Below are 14,162 nucleotides of genomic sequence, written 5' to 3'. Positions count from 1 at the left end.
AGTAGGAAGCCGATTCTAGATTTAATTTTGGATTGGAGATGCTTAATGTGAGTCTGGAAGGAGAGTTTACAGTCTAACCAGACACCTAGGTATTTGTAGTTGTCCACATATTCTAAGTCAGAACCGTCCAGAGTAGTGATGCTGGACGGGCGGGCAGGTGTGGGCAGCGATTGGTTGAAGAGCATTTAGTTTTGCTTGCATTTAAGAGCAGTTGGAGGCAACGGAAGGAGAGTTTTATGGCATTGAAGCTTGTCTGGAGGTTAGATAACACAGTGTCCAAAGAAGGGCCAGAGGTATACAGAATGGTGTCGTCTGCGTAGAGGTGGATCAGAGAATCACCAGCAGCAAGAGCGACATCATTGATGTATACAGAGAAAAGAGTCGGCCGGAGAATTGAACCCTGTGGCACCGCCATAGAGACTGCCAGGGGTCCGGACAACAGGCCCTCCGATTTGACACACTCTGTCTGAGAAGTAGTTGGTGAACCAGGCGAGGCAGTCATTTGAGAAACCAAGGCTGTTGAGTATGTCATTAAGAATGTGGTGATTGACAGAGTCGAAAGCCTTGACCAGGTTGATGAATACAGCTGCACAGTATTGTCTCTTATCGATGGAGGTTATGATATCGTTTAGGACCTTGAGCGTGGCTGAGGTGCACCCATGACCAGCTCAGAAACCAGATTGCACAGCTGAGAAGGTACGGTGGGATTCGAAATGGTCGGTGATCTGTTTGTTAACTTGGCTTTCGAAGAACTTAGAAAGGCAGGGTAGGATAGATATATGTCTGTAGCAGTTTGGGTCTAGAGTGTCTCTTCAATAGGGGGATGACCGCGGCAGCTTTCCAATCTTTGGGGATCTCAGATGATATTAAGGAGAGGTTGAACAGGCCAGTAATAGGGGTTGCAAAAATTGTGTCATTTTAGAAATAATTAATAATTTTAGAAAGAGAGAGTCCAGATTTAGAAAGAGATAGTCCAGATTGTCTAGCCCTGCTGATTTTTCAGCTCATTCAGAACATCAGCTGTCTGGATTTGGGTGAAGGAGAAATTGGGGAGGTTTGGGCAAGTTGCTGTGGGGGGCGCAGGGCTGTTGACCAGGGCAGGGGTGGCCAGGTGGAAAGCATGGCCATCCATAGAGAAATGCTTTTTGAAATTCTCAATTATTGTGGAATTATCTGTGGTGACCGTGTTTCCAAGCCTCAGTGCAGTGGGCAGCTGGGAGGAGGTTCTCTTATTCTCCATGGACTTTACAGTGTCCCAGAACTTTTTGGAGTTTGTAGTGCAGGATGCAAATTTCTGTTTGAAAAAGCTAGCCTTTGCTTTCCTAACTGCCTATGTATATTGGTTCCTAACTTCCCTGAAAAGTTGCATATCGCGGGGGCTATATGAAGCTAATGCAGTACGCCACTGAAGTGAAACACTGGCTAAATCTGTTCCTGGTTCTACATTTTTTGAATGCGGCATGCTTATTTAAGATTGTGAGGAAAGCACTTTTAAAGAATAACCAGGCATCTTCTACTGACGGAATGAGGTCAATATCCTTCCAGGATACCCGGGCCAGGTCGATTAGAAAGGCCTGCACGCTGAAGTGTTTTAGGGAGCGTTTGCCAGTGATGAGAGGTGGTCGTTTGACTGCAGACCCATTACGGACACAAGCAATGAGGCAGTGATCGCTGAAATCCTGGTTGAAGACAGCAGAGGTGTATTTGGAGGGCAGGTTGGTTAGGATGATATCTATGAGGTTGCCTGTGTTTCAGATTTGGGTTTGTACCTGGTAGGTTCATTGATAATTTGTGTGAGATTGAGGGCATCAAGCTTAGATTGTAGGATGGCTGGGGTGTGAAGCATGTTTAGGTCACCTAACAGCACGAGCTCTGAAGATAGACGGGGGCAATCAATTCACATATGGTGCAAGTGGCAATGGTGAGAGACTTGTTTCTGGAAAGGTGGATTTTTAAAAGTAGAAGCTGAAATTGTTTTCGCACAGACCTCGATAGTAAGACAGAACTCTGCAGGCTATCTCTGCAATAGATTGCAACTCCACCCCTTTGGCAGTTCTATCTAGTCAGAAAAGGTTATAGTTCGGGATGGACATTTCAGGGTTTTTGGTGGCCTTCCTAAGCCAGGATTCAGACACAGCTAGGTGTGCTAAAGCAGTGAATAAAACAAACTTAGGGAGGAGGCTTCTAATGTTAACATGCATGAAATCAAGGCTTTTACAGTTACAGAAGTCAACAAATGAGAGTGCCTGGGGAATGGGAGTGGAGCTAGGCACTGCAGGGCCTGGATTAACCTCTACATGACCAAAGGAGCAGAGGTGGAGTAGGATAAGGGTACGGCTAAAGGCTAAAAGAGCTGGTCGTCTAGTACGTTCGGGACAGAGAGTAAAAGGAGCAGATTTCTGGGCGCAGTATGATATATATTATATGCATAATGTACAGACAAAGGTATGGTAGGATGTGAATACAGTGGAGGTAAACCTAGGCATTGAGAGACGGTGAGAGAGGTTTTGTCTCTAGAGACATCAATTAAACCAAGTGAGGTCACAGCAAGTGTGGATGGTGGGACAAGAGGGTTAGCTGAGGCATATTGAGCAGGGCTGGAGGCTCTACAGTGAAATAAGACAATAATCACTAACCGAAACAGCAATGGAAAAGGCATATTGACATTAGGCATGCATACTCGAGTGATCATAGGGTCCAATGAGTAGCTGGACGGGCTGGAGACACGGCGATTCAGACAGCCAGCGTGCCGGGGCTAGCAGAAGGGCCTTAGAGGGACGTCGCGACGGAAGATGTCTGTTGCTGTAGCCCCCTCATGCGGTTATGTCGGCAGACCAGTCGTGCTGGATCAGCAGGTGTCCGTGCAGTGAAAGGGTCCAGGCCAATTGGCAAAATAGGAATAGTAGCCCAAGAAATTGACTGATAGACCACTACAGCTAACAGTCCGGTATGCTCTAGATAGTTAGCGGTCCGCGGCTAGCAAATGGGCATTCAGGGGATGTCGTGATGAAGGAGCCAGTTTTAAAAAAACCTAGGGCGGATTACTTTGGTAGTCCAGACAAGTTGGATCGGCGGGGCTCCGTAACAGCAATAAAAGGCGTCCAGGCCAATTGGCAAAATAGGTATTGTAGCTCAAGGAGTGGCAAAGGGTCCTCTTCAGCTAGCCGGGATATGGGCGTAGCATAGGCTAGCTCCAGGCTAATTGGTGCTCACTTCGGGACATAGACATTAGCAGGAGAAGCCAATTGGATAGCAGCTAGCAAGCCACGGTGATCCAGGTGAAGAGGTTCAGAGCTTGCGGTAGGAATCCGGTGATATGGAGAAAAAGGAGTCCGGTAAGCTCTTGGTTGAGACTCGCTGTACAGACTGGCAGGAGTTGTCCTGGCTAGAGGTTAGCTGATGACCGCTAGCAGGGGCTAGCTTACTACTAGCTAGTACTTAGTTAGCTGGCTAGCTTCTGCTGGGGTTTCCGGTTCTGAGGTAAAGAAAATAGCAGATCCATACCACATTGGGTGAGGCGGGTTGCAGGAGAGTATGTTGAAGTTGGGGTTAAGAAAAATATGAAGAAATATATGCCAACAAACAATATATAAAATTATATATATAAAGATATATACAGTATATGGGACAAGATGAAAACAAAAGACGTCTGACTGCTACGCCATCTTGGATGTTACATGACCGGCCAATGCTGCAGAACAGATCAACTAGTTATCATACAGAACTCATGCCCTTTTGTCAACAATACAAAACCATTTTTTAAAATGGTGTGACCTCAAAGGATGCTCTGGTCCATCTCACACGGATGGTTGCAGACATAATTAAATTAAATGACTCAGAGCTGGAATATTCCGCCAGTAAATTAGCAGCAGAACATACACACACAGGTATGCAAGCATGCGCGTGCACTCACCCAAGCACATGCATACGCACGCATGCACATACGCGCAAGCACGCGCACACACTTTACCGAGAGGACAACACACACTTTACTGAGAAGACATCTCAGGTTACATCCCAAATGGCACCCTATTCAAAAGTAGTGCACTAAATAGGGAGCAATTTGGAACACGACCTTAGACTGGCACTGCTTCCTGACTGTTGTTGATGAGGAGTAATTCTACACCAGCGCACTGTTAATTTAGTCCTGTTTGATTTTTCTCTGTATGGTTGAACAAAAAGACACCGTTGACAAGTTGCATCAAAACAGACTACTGGGAGAAAGCCATATCTCTCTTCTGAATTGCTAACACAATCCCATTCGGACAAGCATAATATTGTTAACTGTATACACACAAGCACAAACAAGTATACACACATGCACGTACACACACACATACATACACACTCCCTCATTAAGCTTCAGTGGCTTTCCTGCTAGTAGGGCAGCTAAAGGGGAACAAACAGGGTCACAGTAACCTCTGGTACACGCACACAAGCATACGCACATACACGCATGCACATACAAACATACACACACACACTTAAACACTTGCTCTTTAAGCTTTAGTGGCTCTCCCGTCCCGTCCTCGACTTTGGTGATGTCATCTATAAAATAGCCTCCAACACTCTACTCAACAAACTGGATGCAGTCTATCACAGTGCCATCCGTTTTGTCACCAAAGCCCCATACACTACCCACCATTGCGACCTGTACGCTCTCGTTGGTTGGCACTCGCTTCATACTGCTCATCGCCAAACCCACTGGCTACAGGTTATCTACAAGTCTCTGCTACGTAAAGCTTCTACACCTGCATTGCTTGTTCTCTTTTGTTCTACTGTATTATTGACTGTATGTTTTGTATATTCCATGTGTAACTCTGTGTTGTTTTATGTTTCGAATTACTACGCTTTATCTTGGCCAGGTCGCAGTTACAAATGAGAACTTGTTCTCAACTAGCCTACCTGGTTAAATAAAGGTGAAATAAAATAAAAATAAAAAAGTAGGGCTGAACAAACAGGGTCACAGTAACCTCTGGTATATTATGGAGTGAGACTGGCATCCCAGTACTGAATAGTTTTAATTCGATGGAGTATAAAGTTCTGCATGCAACGGAAGCAGCAAGGTATTTACCAGAACTGCACTGACCTGGGGCCCTCAGCCCCAGGTCTGGGTTCTGTCCCAAATGGCACTCTATTCCTTTCATTGGAACTCTATTCCCTTCATAGTGCACAAGGGCCCTGGTAAAAAGTAGTGCACTATAAAGGGAATAGGGTGCCATTTGGGACACATCCCTGGTCTGCCCACTTAGCAAGACAAGCTGATTCAGCTGGCCTCAAAAACCACACAGCACTGTAGATGCTGACTAGCCTGGTCCAAATCAATTTGATTAGATTTTTTTGGTGTAGGCTGAAATTGCTGTGTGGCTGGGCATGAGTAAAAGTGACTGGGACAACAATTTTCCAGCAAAAATACCCTGACATATTTAAGTGAAGATTTGTGCAATCACATTGCATAATTTAACACATAACACAGGATAAATGTGACCACAGAGTTCCCTTGGGAAACAAGCCTGTTATTAGGCCTATTGCCAAGTAGGCAGCGCAACTACACAAGTTATAATTACTGTCAACACCACGGAAAGAAACAGGCTGACTGTCCGAGTCTGACAGTAAACAAACATAATGAAATAGGCTACACAACGTCATAGGCGGTGCGTGAGTTCCATGTTCGGGGAAGCAGCGAGGAAAACAGAGGAGGCAAACAGTTTTAGGAGGATTCGGGAAAAAATGTGGCTTTTATAAACACATTTCGTGCAATTCTACGTCACTTTACATGTCTGGAGACACTATCAGAATCTTTAATAATAGGCATTCTACAAAAATAACAGCATGGTCCTTCTCTGCTGATACTGACAAACTGAGATCAATAAAAATGACCTTGTCTTGAATGAATCTAATCTAGGGCTACAAAAAAGGGAGATACATATTATACAATATGAGGAAATTATTGTTCTAAACGTTCCAGTGACTGACTCATCCAATGATAAAGACGGTATGCGCACTCTATCACACCCTGATCTGTTTCACCTGTCCTTGTGATAGTCTCCACCCCCTCCAGGTGTCACTTATTATCCCCGGTGTATATATCCCTGTGTTTCCTGTCTCTCTGTGCCAGTTTGTCTTGTTTGCCAAGTCAACCAACAGTTTTCCTTGCTCCTATTTTTCCCAGTCTCTGTTGGTTCTAGTCCTCCTGGTTTCGACCCTTGCCTGTCCTGACTCCGTACCCTTCTGCTTGACCACTCTGCCTGTTCTGTTTTCAAGCCTGCCTATCCCCTTCTACTGTTTGGACTCTGATGTGGTCACTGAACCCTTGCCTGGCCTGCCCTTGAGACTGCCTTTCATCTGGTACTGTTTTGGACCCGGTTTATGAACTCTTGACTGTCCCCTTTTGCCTACCCCTTGGATTAATAAATATTGGTGCTCAACCATCTGCTGCCTGTGTCTGCATTTGGGTCTCGCCTTGTGTCCTTATACACTCACCAGGGGTATGGTTGACACTCTCCACTAGTGCAAAGAGATTCGTCCTGGTGTAGCCTACTAATGGGAATAAACTACTGGCTGCCAGTATGATACTGTAAAAACAACAGGATTTCTTTAGTGTACACTATTCTTTTAAAAATAATTAGAAAGGATCATTCAGAATATATGTGACTTTTCTGTTTATGCGATTTAACTTTTAAATGTTGCCATAGGTCTAGGGTTATTTTAGATGCTTCTCACTGACAGTCACAACTCGCTGTCAAAATTGCAGATTTTGACTGTAGGCTTCTGATTTACCATATGATTGCGATGTAACCAATTAGATCTCAGGAACCTCCTACTGCATTTTCAACCGTTCTGATGAGTCAGGAGACAATACAACCAACAAATCAAGTTCATTTTAAAATTGTATTAAATATATTTTAAGCCAGCTTGATTGGGTGGGCCATTATTAAATCTTGCAGGGCCTGGTCCAAGACCTGTTTGTGCTGTCTAGTGTTTGGCCATACAGCCTCAACAGATCTGGGCACAGACTCTATATGCTGACCTGAACAGACCAGCAAATAAACTAGAACCAGGCCTGTCAACACTTCCACCATACAAAACTGTCAACACTGTTAACAGATTTGGGCTCCTGAGTGGCGCAGAAGTCTAAGGCACTGCATCTCAGTGCTTGAGGTGTCACTACAGACACCCTGGTTCAATTCCAGGCTGTATCACAACCGGCTGTGATTGGGAGTCCCATAGGGTGGCGTACGATTGGCCCAGCGTCATTCGGGTTTGGCCGGAGTAGTCCGTCATTGTAAATAATAATTGTTTTTAACTGACTTGCCTAGTTAAATAAAAAATAAAAAAAATAACAAATTGACAACACACTCCCAACACTGTCAACAAGGTCATGGAATTGTGTACAAACAACTCACCCAGCAGGTGTTTGAGGAGAGCCTGGTTCTGGTCCCAGATGCTGTTGAAGGTGCTCCAGCGAGAGCGTCCATCAGGGAGGGGGTTCTTGCGTACCCAGCCCCCGCAGGCGTACTGGTAGAAGTCATGGCAGGGGTCAGCGCTGCGGTCCAGGGCCTCTACGATCTTACTGGCCACCGTAATACAGGCCTCAGTCAGACACAGGCTTCGCGCTGGGTCTGGTTTCAAGGTAGAAAAACTGAATTCTATAATGCTTTATAAAGCCTGCTGGTACAGTATAATGCTTTATGATGTGGTTATAATGCAAGTTCACAAGACTTTTGTCACAAGCATGTATGACTCCATAATGTCTTAATAATCACTCATAATGATACTGCTAAACACCAGCCAGCTGAAATGTTGATACAGAGAGACAATAACATATTATAAGCCTTATTATAAGACATAACACTTGAGTGCTTGTGTGTGTGCTTGCGCGCCTGTGTCCGTGCATGTAACCAAAGGCCTCGCCTGTGTTGTAGCGCATGCCCAGCGTGACAGCACATCCGAACAGGGCGAGGAGAGAGCAGAGCAGCACACCAGCCAGCACTACCTCCATTTGAGTCCTCCTGCCCATGGGACCAAGGAGCTGGATGCCGCCCTTCCGAAAGCCAACCTGTGGAAACACATGAGCCAGAGACAGAAGAGAGGATGGGATGACATCACATGTATCACAGACATAGTCAAGAGGGCTTCCATTCTTGCAGAGCTGTAGTGAAGTTCTAACACTCCCAGCACGTCATATATCCAAATCTCCCTATCGGAGACCGGGGTTCAATCCCTTCCCACAGTTTTTTACCCACCTGCCTGTATCCCCTTCTGATTTGCATACTGTCTAAATAAATATATCCAGTGCATTTGGGAAAGTATTCTGGCCCCTTGACTTCTTCCACATTTTGTTACGTTCAAGTCTTATTCTAAAATGGATAAAATAGTTTTTTTCACCCTCATCAATCCACACACAATACCCCTTAATTGGGCGGCATGTAGCCTAATGCTCAAATCCCAGAGCTGACAAGGTAAAAATCTGTTGTTCTGCCACTGGACAAGGCAGTCAACCCACTGTTCCCCGGTAGGCCGTCATTGTAAATAAGAATTTGTTCTTAACTGACCTGCCTAGTTAAATTTTTATTAAAAAGAGACTATTCCGGGATGCTGGCCTTTTAGGCAGAGTTCCTCTGACCAGTGTCTGGGTTCTTTTGCCCATCTTAATCTTCTCTTCTTATTGGGCAGTCTGAGATATGGCTTTTTCTTTGCAACTCTGCCTAGAAGGCCAGCATCCCGTAGTCGCCCCTTCACTGTTGACGTTGAGACTGGTGTTTTGCGGGTACTATTTAATGAAGCTCCCAGTTGTTCAGTTGAGCACCGGGGCCTCCAACTCCTCTTTCTATTCTGGTTAGAGACAGTTTGCGCTGTTCTGTGAAGGGAGTAGTACACAGTACACGAGATCTTCAGTTTCTTGGCAATTTCTCACATGGAATAGCCTTAAATTCTCAGAACAATAATAGACTGACGAGTTTCAGAAGAAAGTTCTTTGTTTCTGGCCATTTTAAGCCTATAATCGAACCCACAGATGCTGATGCTCCAGATACTCAACTCGTCTAAAGAAGGCACGTTTTATTGCTTCTTTAGTCAGCACCACAGTTTTCAGATGTGCTAACATAATTGCAAAAGGGTTTTCTAATGATCAATTAGCCTTTTAAAATGATAAACTTGGATTAGCTAACACAACATTCTATTGGAACAACTGTACGCCTATGTACAGTTGAAGTCGGGAGTTAACATACACTTAGGTTGGAGTCAATAAAACTCCTTTTTCAACCACTCCACACATTTCTTGTTAACAAACTATAGTTTTGGCAAGTCGCTTAGGACATGTACTTAGTGCAATACACAAGTCATTTTTCCAACCATTGTTTACAGACCGAGTATTTCACTTATAATTCACTGTACCACAATTCCAGTGGGTCAGAAGTTTACATTCACTGAGTTGACTGTGCATTTAAACAGCTTGGAAAATTCCAGAAAATGAGATCATGGCTTTAGAAGCTTCTGATAGGCTAATTGACATAATTTGAGTCAATTGGAGGTCTACCTGGGGATGTATTTCAAGGCCTACCTTCAAACTCAGTGCCTCTTTGCTTGACATCATGGGAAAATCAAAAGAAATCAGCCAAGACCTTAGAAAAAAAATTGTAGACCTCCACAAGTCTGGTTCATCCTTGGGAGCAATTTCCAAACGCCTGAATGTACCATGTTCACCTGTACAAACAATAGTACACAAGTATAAACACCATGGGACCACTCAGCCATCATACCGCTCAGGAAGGAGACGTGTTCTGTCTCCTAGAGATTAATGTACTTTGGTGTGAAAAGTGCTAATCAATCCCTGAACAACAGCAAAGGACCTTGTGAGGAATGCTGGAGGAAACAGGTACAAACGTATCTATATCCACAGTAAAATTAGTTTTATATCACGACAGAACCTGAAATGCTGCTCAGCAAGGAAGAAGCCACTGCTCCAAATCCACCATAAAATAGCCAGACTACTGCAAATGGGGACAAAGATCGTACTTTTTGGAGAAATGTCCTCTGGTTTGATGAAACGAAATTAGAACTGTTTGGCCATAATGACCTTCGCTATGTTTGGAGGAAAAAGGGGGAGGATTGCAAGCCGAAGAACACCATCCCAACCATGAAGCATGGGGGTGGCAGCATCATGTTGTGGGGGTGCTTTGCTGCAGGAGGGACTGGTGCACTTCACAAAATAGATGGCATCATGAGGGAAGAAAATTATGTGGATATATTAAAGCAACATCTCAAGACATCAGTCAGGAAGTTAAAGCTTGGTCGCACATGGGTCTTCCAAATGGACAATGACCTCAAGCATACTTCCAAAGGTGTGGCAAAATGGCTTAAGGACAGCAAAGTCAAGGTATTGGAGTGGCCATCACAAAGCCCTGACCTCAACCCTATAGAAATGTTGTCGGCAGACCTGAAAAACCGTTTGCGTGCAAGGAGGCCTTACAAACCTGACTCAGTTACACCAGCTCTGTCAGGAGGAATGGGCCAAAATTCACCCAACTTATTGTGGGAAGCTTGTGGAAGGCTACCCAAAATGTTTGACCCAAGTTAAACAATTGAAATACACTCAATTAGTATATGGTAGCATTGTATGTAAACTTCTGACCCACTGGGAATGTGATGAAAGAAATAAAAGCTTAAATAAATCATTCTCTACTATTATTCTGACATTTCACATTCTTAAAACAAAGTGGTGATCCTAACTGACCTAAGACAGGGAATTTGTAATTGGATTAAATGTCAGGAACTGTGAAAAACTGAGTTTAAATGTATTTGGCTAAGGTGAATGTAAACTTCTGACTTCAACTGTAGATATTCCATAACAAATCAGCCGTTTCCAGCTACAATAGTCATTTACAACATACTTTACAGCACTGCTTATATAGACAGGTGTGTGCCTTTCCAAATCATGTCCAATCAATTGAATTTACCACAGGTGGACTCCAATCAAGTTGCAAAAATATCTCAAGGATGATCAATGGAAACAGAATGCACTTGATCCTAATTTAGAGTCCCATAGAAAAGTGTCTGAATACTTAAATAAATAATGTATTTCTGTTTTAAATTGTAATACATTTGGAGAATTTTTTTTTAATCCATTTTAATTTTAATCCATTTCAGAATATGACTGTAACATAACAAAATGTGGAAAAAGAGGTCTGAATAATTTCCAAATGTACTGTATATATATTTTTAACCCTCCATTCCTCTTTCCGAGCGACTTTTCTAATGAATGAAATATCACTATAAAGTTCATCTCGGAACCGAGAATACAATTTTGCAAGAGCACAGGCCAGCTCTCGATTTGGCAGTCAGTCTTTCATGAGGGACTACTATGAAGTATCAATTTAGTGTAGTTTAAGAAAATGTCAAAAGTTTTTTTTTTTAGAGGACATTGTTTTGCACTTAGGAAGGGAGGATGTGGGGATTGAACCCCGGTCTCAGGTGGGGATTAAAAAAATAAATTAAATTACTAGAACTGAATTTGCTGATAGCTTTTTTTTAAATAATGTAATTACTATGAGATATGTAGTTGTCCCACCTAACCGTCTTAAGATGAATGCACTAACTGTAAGTCGCTCAGAATAAGAGTGTCTGCTAAATGACAAAAAAAATCAAATTTAAATGTAAAATGGGGGTATTATATGTGACTCAGGGATTGACATTTAAGTTTGAAAGGCAATTCCCAATAGGGCAAACATGTCTCCTCCCTTTCATCTAAACTGATTGAAGTGGATTTAACAACTGACATCAATAAGGGAACATAGCTTTCACCTGGATTGGACTGAATGGCGCCGGAGGAGATTGCTGCCGTTTTATGGGCTCCCAATTGTTCTATTGTGTGTTTTTTCTCATTATTTGTAACATCTTTTGTACATAATGTTTATGTCACCATCTCTTATGACCGAAAAGAGCTTCTGGATATCAGGATAGCGATTACTTACCTCGTAACTGGTTGAAGATTTTTTCTTTAACGAATAGGACGCAAAGGAATTATTTCAGACAACCGACAAGGCCAGAATCCCGTCATTCGCATGAGAAAGAGACAGAGATATAGGACGTAGGTCAGGGTGCCTTGTAAGGATCTGACGGCGAGTGGGTAATCTGCCTCTACCGTCAGTCCTACTAGCCAACGTACAATCATTGGATAACAAAATAAACAAGCTACGATCACGAATATCCTACCAACGGGATAATAAAAACTGTAACATATTTTATTTCATAGTGTTGTGGCTGAACAATGGCATGGATAAAATACAACTTATGGGGTTTACGCTGCATCGGCAAGATAGAACAGCTGCCTCCGGTAAGACAAGGGGTGGCGGTCTGTGTATATTTGTAAACAACAGCTGGTGCACAAAATCTAATATTAAGGAAGTCTCGAGGTTTTGCTCGCCTGAGTTAGAGTATCTCATGATAAGCAGTAGACCACACTATTTACCAAGAGAGATTTGATCTATATTTTCTGTAGCTGTCTATTTACCACCACAAAGTGATGCTGGCACTAAGTCCACACTCAATGAGCTGTATAAGGCCATAAGAAAACAGGAAAACGCTCATCCAGAGGCCGGTGCTCCTAGTGGCCGGGAACTTTAATGTAGGGAATCTTAAAATGGGAATCCTTTTTACCTAATTTCTACCAGAATGTGCAACCAGATGTGCTACTCTCTGGTTATTATCTACGCATAGTCACTTTAACTCTACCTTCATGTACATACAGTATTACCTCAATTACCTCGACTAACCTGTGCCCCCGCACATTGACTCTGTACCGGTACCCCATGTATATAGCCTCGCTACAGTTATTTTACTGCTGCTCTTTAATTATTTGTTATTTTTATTTTTATGTCTTATTTATCTATTTTTTACCGAACAGTTATTTTTCTTAAAACTGCATTGTTGGTTCATGGATTGTAAGGAAGCAGTTCACTGTAAGGTCTGTTGTATTTGGCGCATGTGACAAATAAAATTTTATTTGATTCACCTTGTCATGGAAAGAGCAGGTGTTCTTGATGTTTTGTATACTCAGTGTATTCACCTACACATAGGAATTAGATAGAAGAGTTCTGGAATTGTTTGTATTTTGGTTGTTCAGTAAAACAATTCTCGGAGCAGGCTCATCTTGCCCAACTGCCATAAATTGTCTATCTTAAACAATGGAGAGGAATAGTTTTAGGCTATTGGAATTCTTCGCTGTCTGGTTTTCACTTTTTTTTTATTATCTGCCCAATGTGAAAACCACAGAGCAGGCTCAACTTGCGCAACTGCTCGGTTCAATTGCTCCAGACAATAGGGCAACCCTTAATGTCAATTTCTGTGAATAGCCAGGAGCGTTACCACTGTTCCACAGGCTCTGCACACATTACATGTCTAAAGGTAATGTACTACTACTGTTTATCAGCAGCGATAATCGGGTGAACTTTCTTCACATTTGTCTTCAGACATCTAGAATAAAGTTCTCTCTAAAATCAGTACTGTACGATTACATTTAGTTCAGACAGTTTATGATGACATTACAAAAGACAGCCTATCCTCAGATAAATTTGCAATGCTTCGACCAAATGCAAGAGAACGCGAGAGAAAGGCATGACAAATCCATTGTCTGCTAAATAAAATAAAAATCATACTTTCATACTTTCTGTTTCTGATCGTTGGGCTAATCTAACAGCAGCTTAAACCCAGATTCGGTGTAATAATGCTCTGGGGTGAAGTACCCCCTAGGTACCTTAACCATTAGTGGGGAAAATGCTAAATGGACCCAGGATCCACATCTAGTTCAACTTCACTCTAATAACAGACTGACACTGTGTGGAGCCTCCTCCATTTCCATTGACCTCTGCCCCCCTCCCCTCACATCAACCACTGAGCTCAGACTGACCTCCACACTGTCCGGAGACATGCTCCCATCAGCTGGGTTGTCTGTCGCCTCCTCCTCAAATGTTGCACGCTTGTAGCTGGACATCTGCATGGAGAAGGAAGAAAGGAGAGTTAGCACCAGTAATAGTAGGAGAGAAATAAAAATAATAAGTTGCGCTTTCACCAGATGAAATAGAGAGTAAGCAGTGCAGAGAAGTGACAGGACTTCAGTGACATACGTACACGTCTTAGAATGAAGGAATGTATTAGAGAAAACC

At 43.0% G+C, this 14,162-nt stretch overlaps 1 protein-coding gene across 8 annotated transcripts in view; it reads right to left on the bottom strand.

Moving 5' to 3' along the window:
* Positions 1-14,162, bottom strand: part of LOC139382490 (endothelin-converting enzyme 2-like) — a 130,044-nt gene that overhangs the window by 36,486 nt on the left and 79,396 nt on the right. For all 8 annotated transcript variants that reach the window (XM_071126566.1, XM_071126567.1, XM_071126573.1 and 5 more), the window contains 3 exons: positions 13,907-13,990; positions 7,915-8,059; positions 7,407-7,622 (listed from right to left, as the gene is read on the bottom strand). In XM_071126566.1, the coding sequence (XP_070982667.1) occupies positions 7,407-7,622; positions 7,915-8,059; positions 13,907-13,990 (445 nt within the window). The remainder of the gene's footprint in view (positions 1-7,406; positions 7,623-7,914; positions 8,060-13,906; positions 13,991-14,162) is intronic.

This window comes from Oncorhynchus clarkii, chromosome 24 (genome assembly GCF_045791955.1).
Source record: "Oncorhynchus clarkii lewisi isolate Uvic-CL-2024 chromosome 24, UVic_Ocla_1.0, whole genome shotgun sequence".
NCBI classification, from domain to species: domain Eukaryota; kingdom Metazoa; phylum Chordata; class Actinopteri; order Salmoniformes; family Salmonidae; genus Oncorhynchus; species Oncorhynchus clarkii.
The sequence above is the reverse complement of the archived record's forward strand: the minus strand, read 5'-3'. Positions and strand labels throughout refer to the sequence as shown.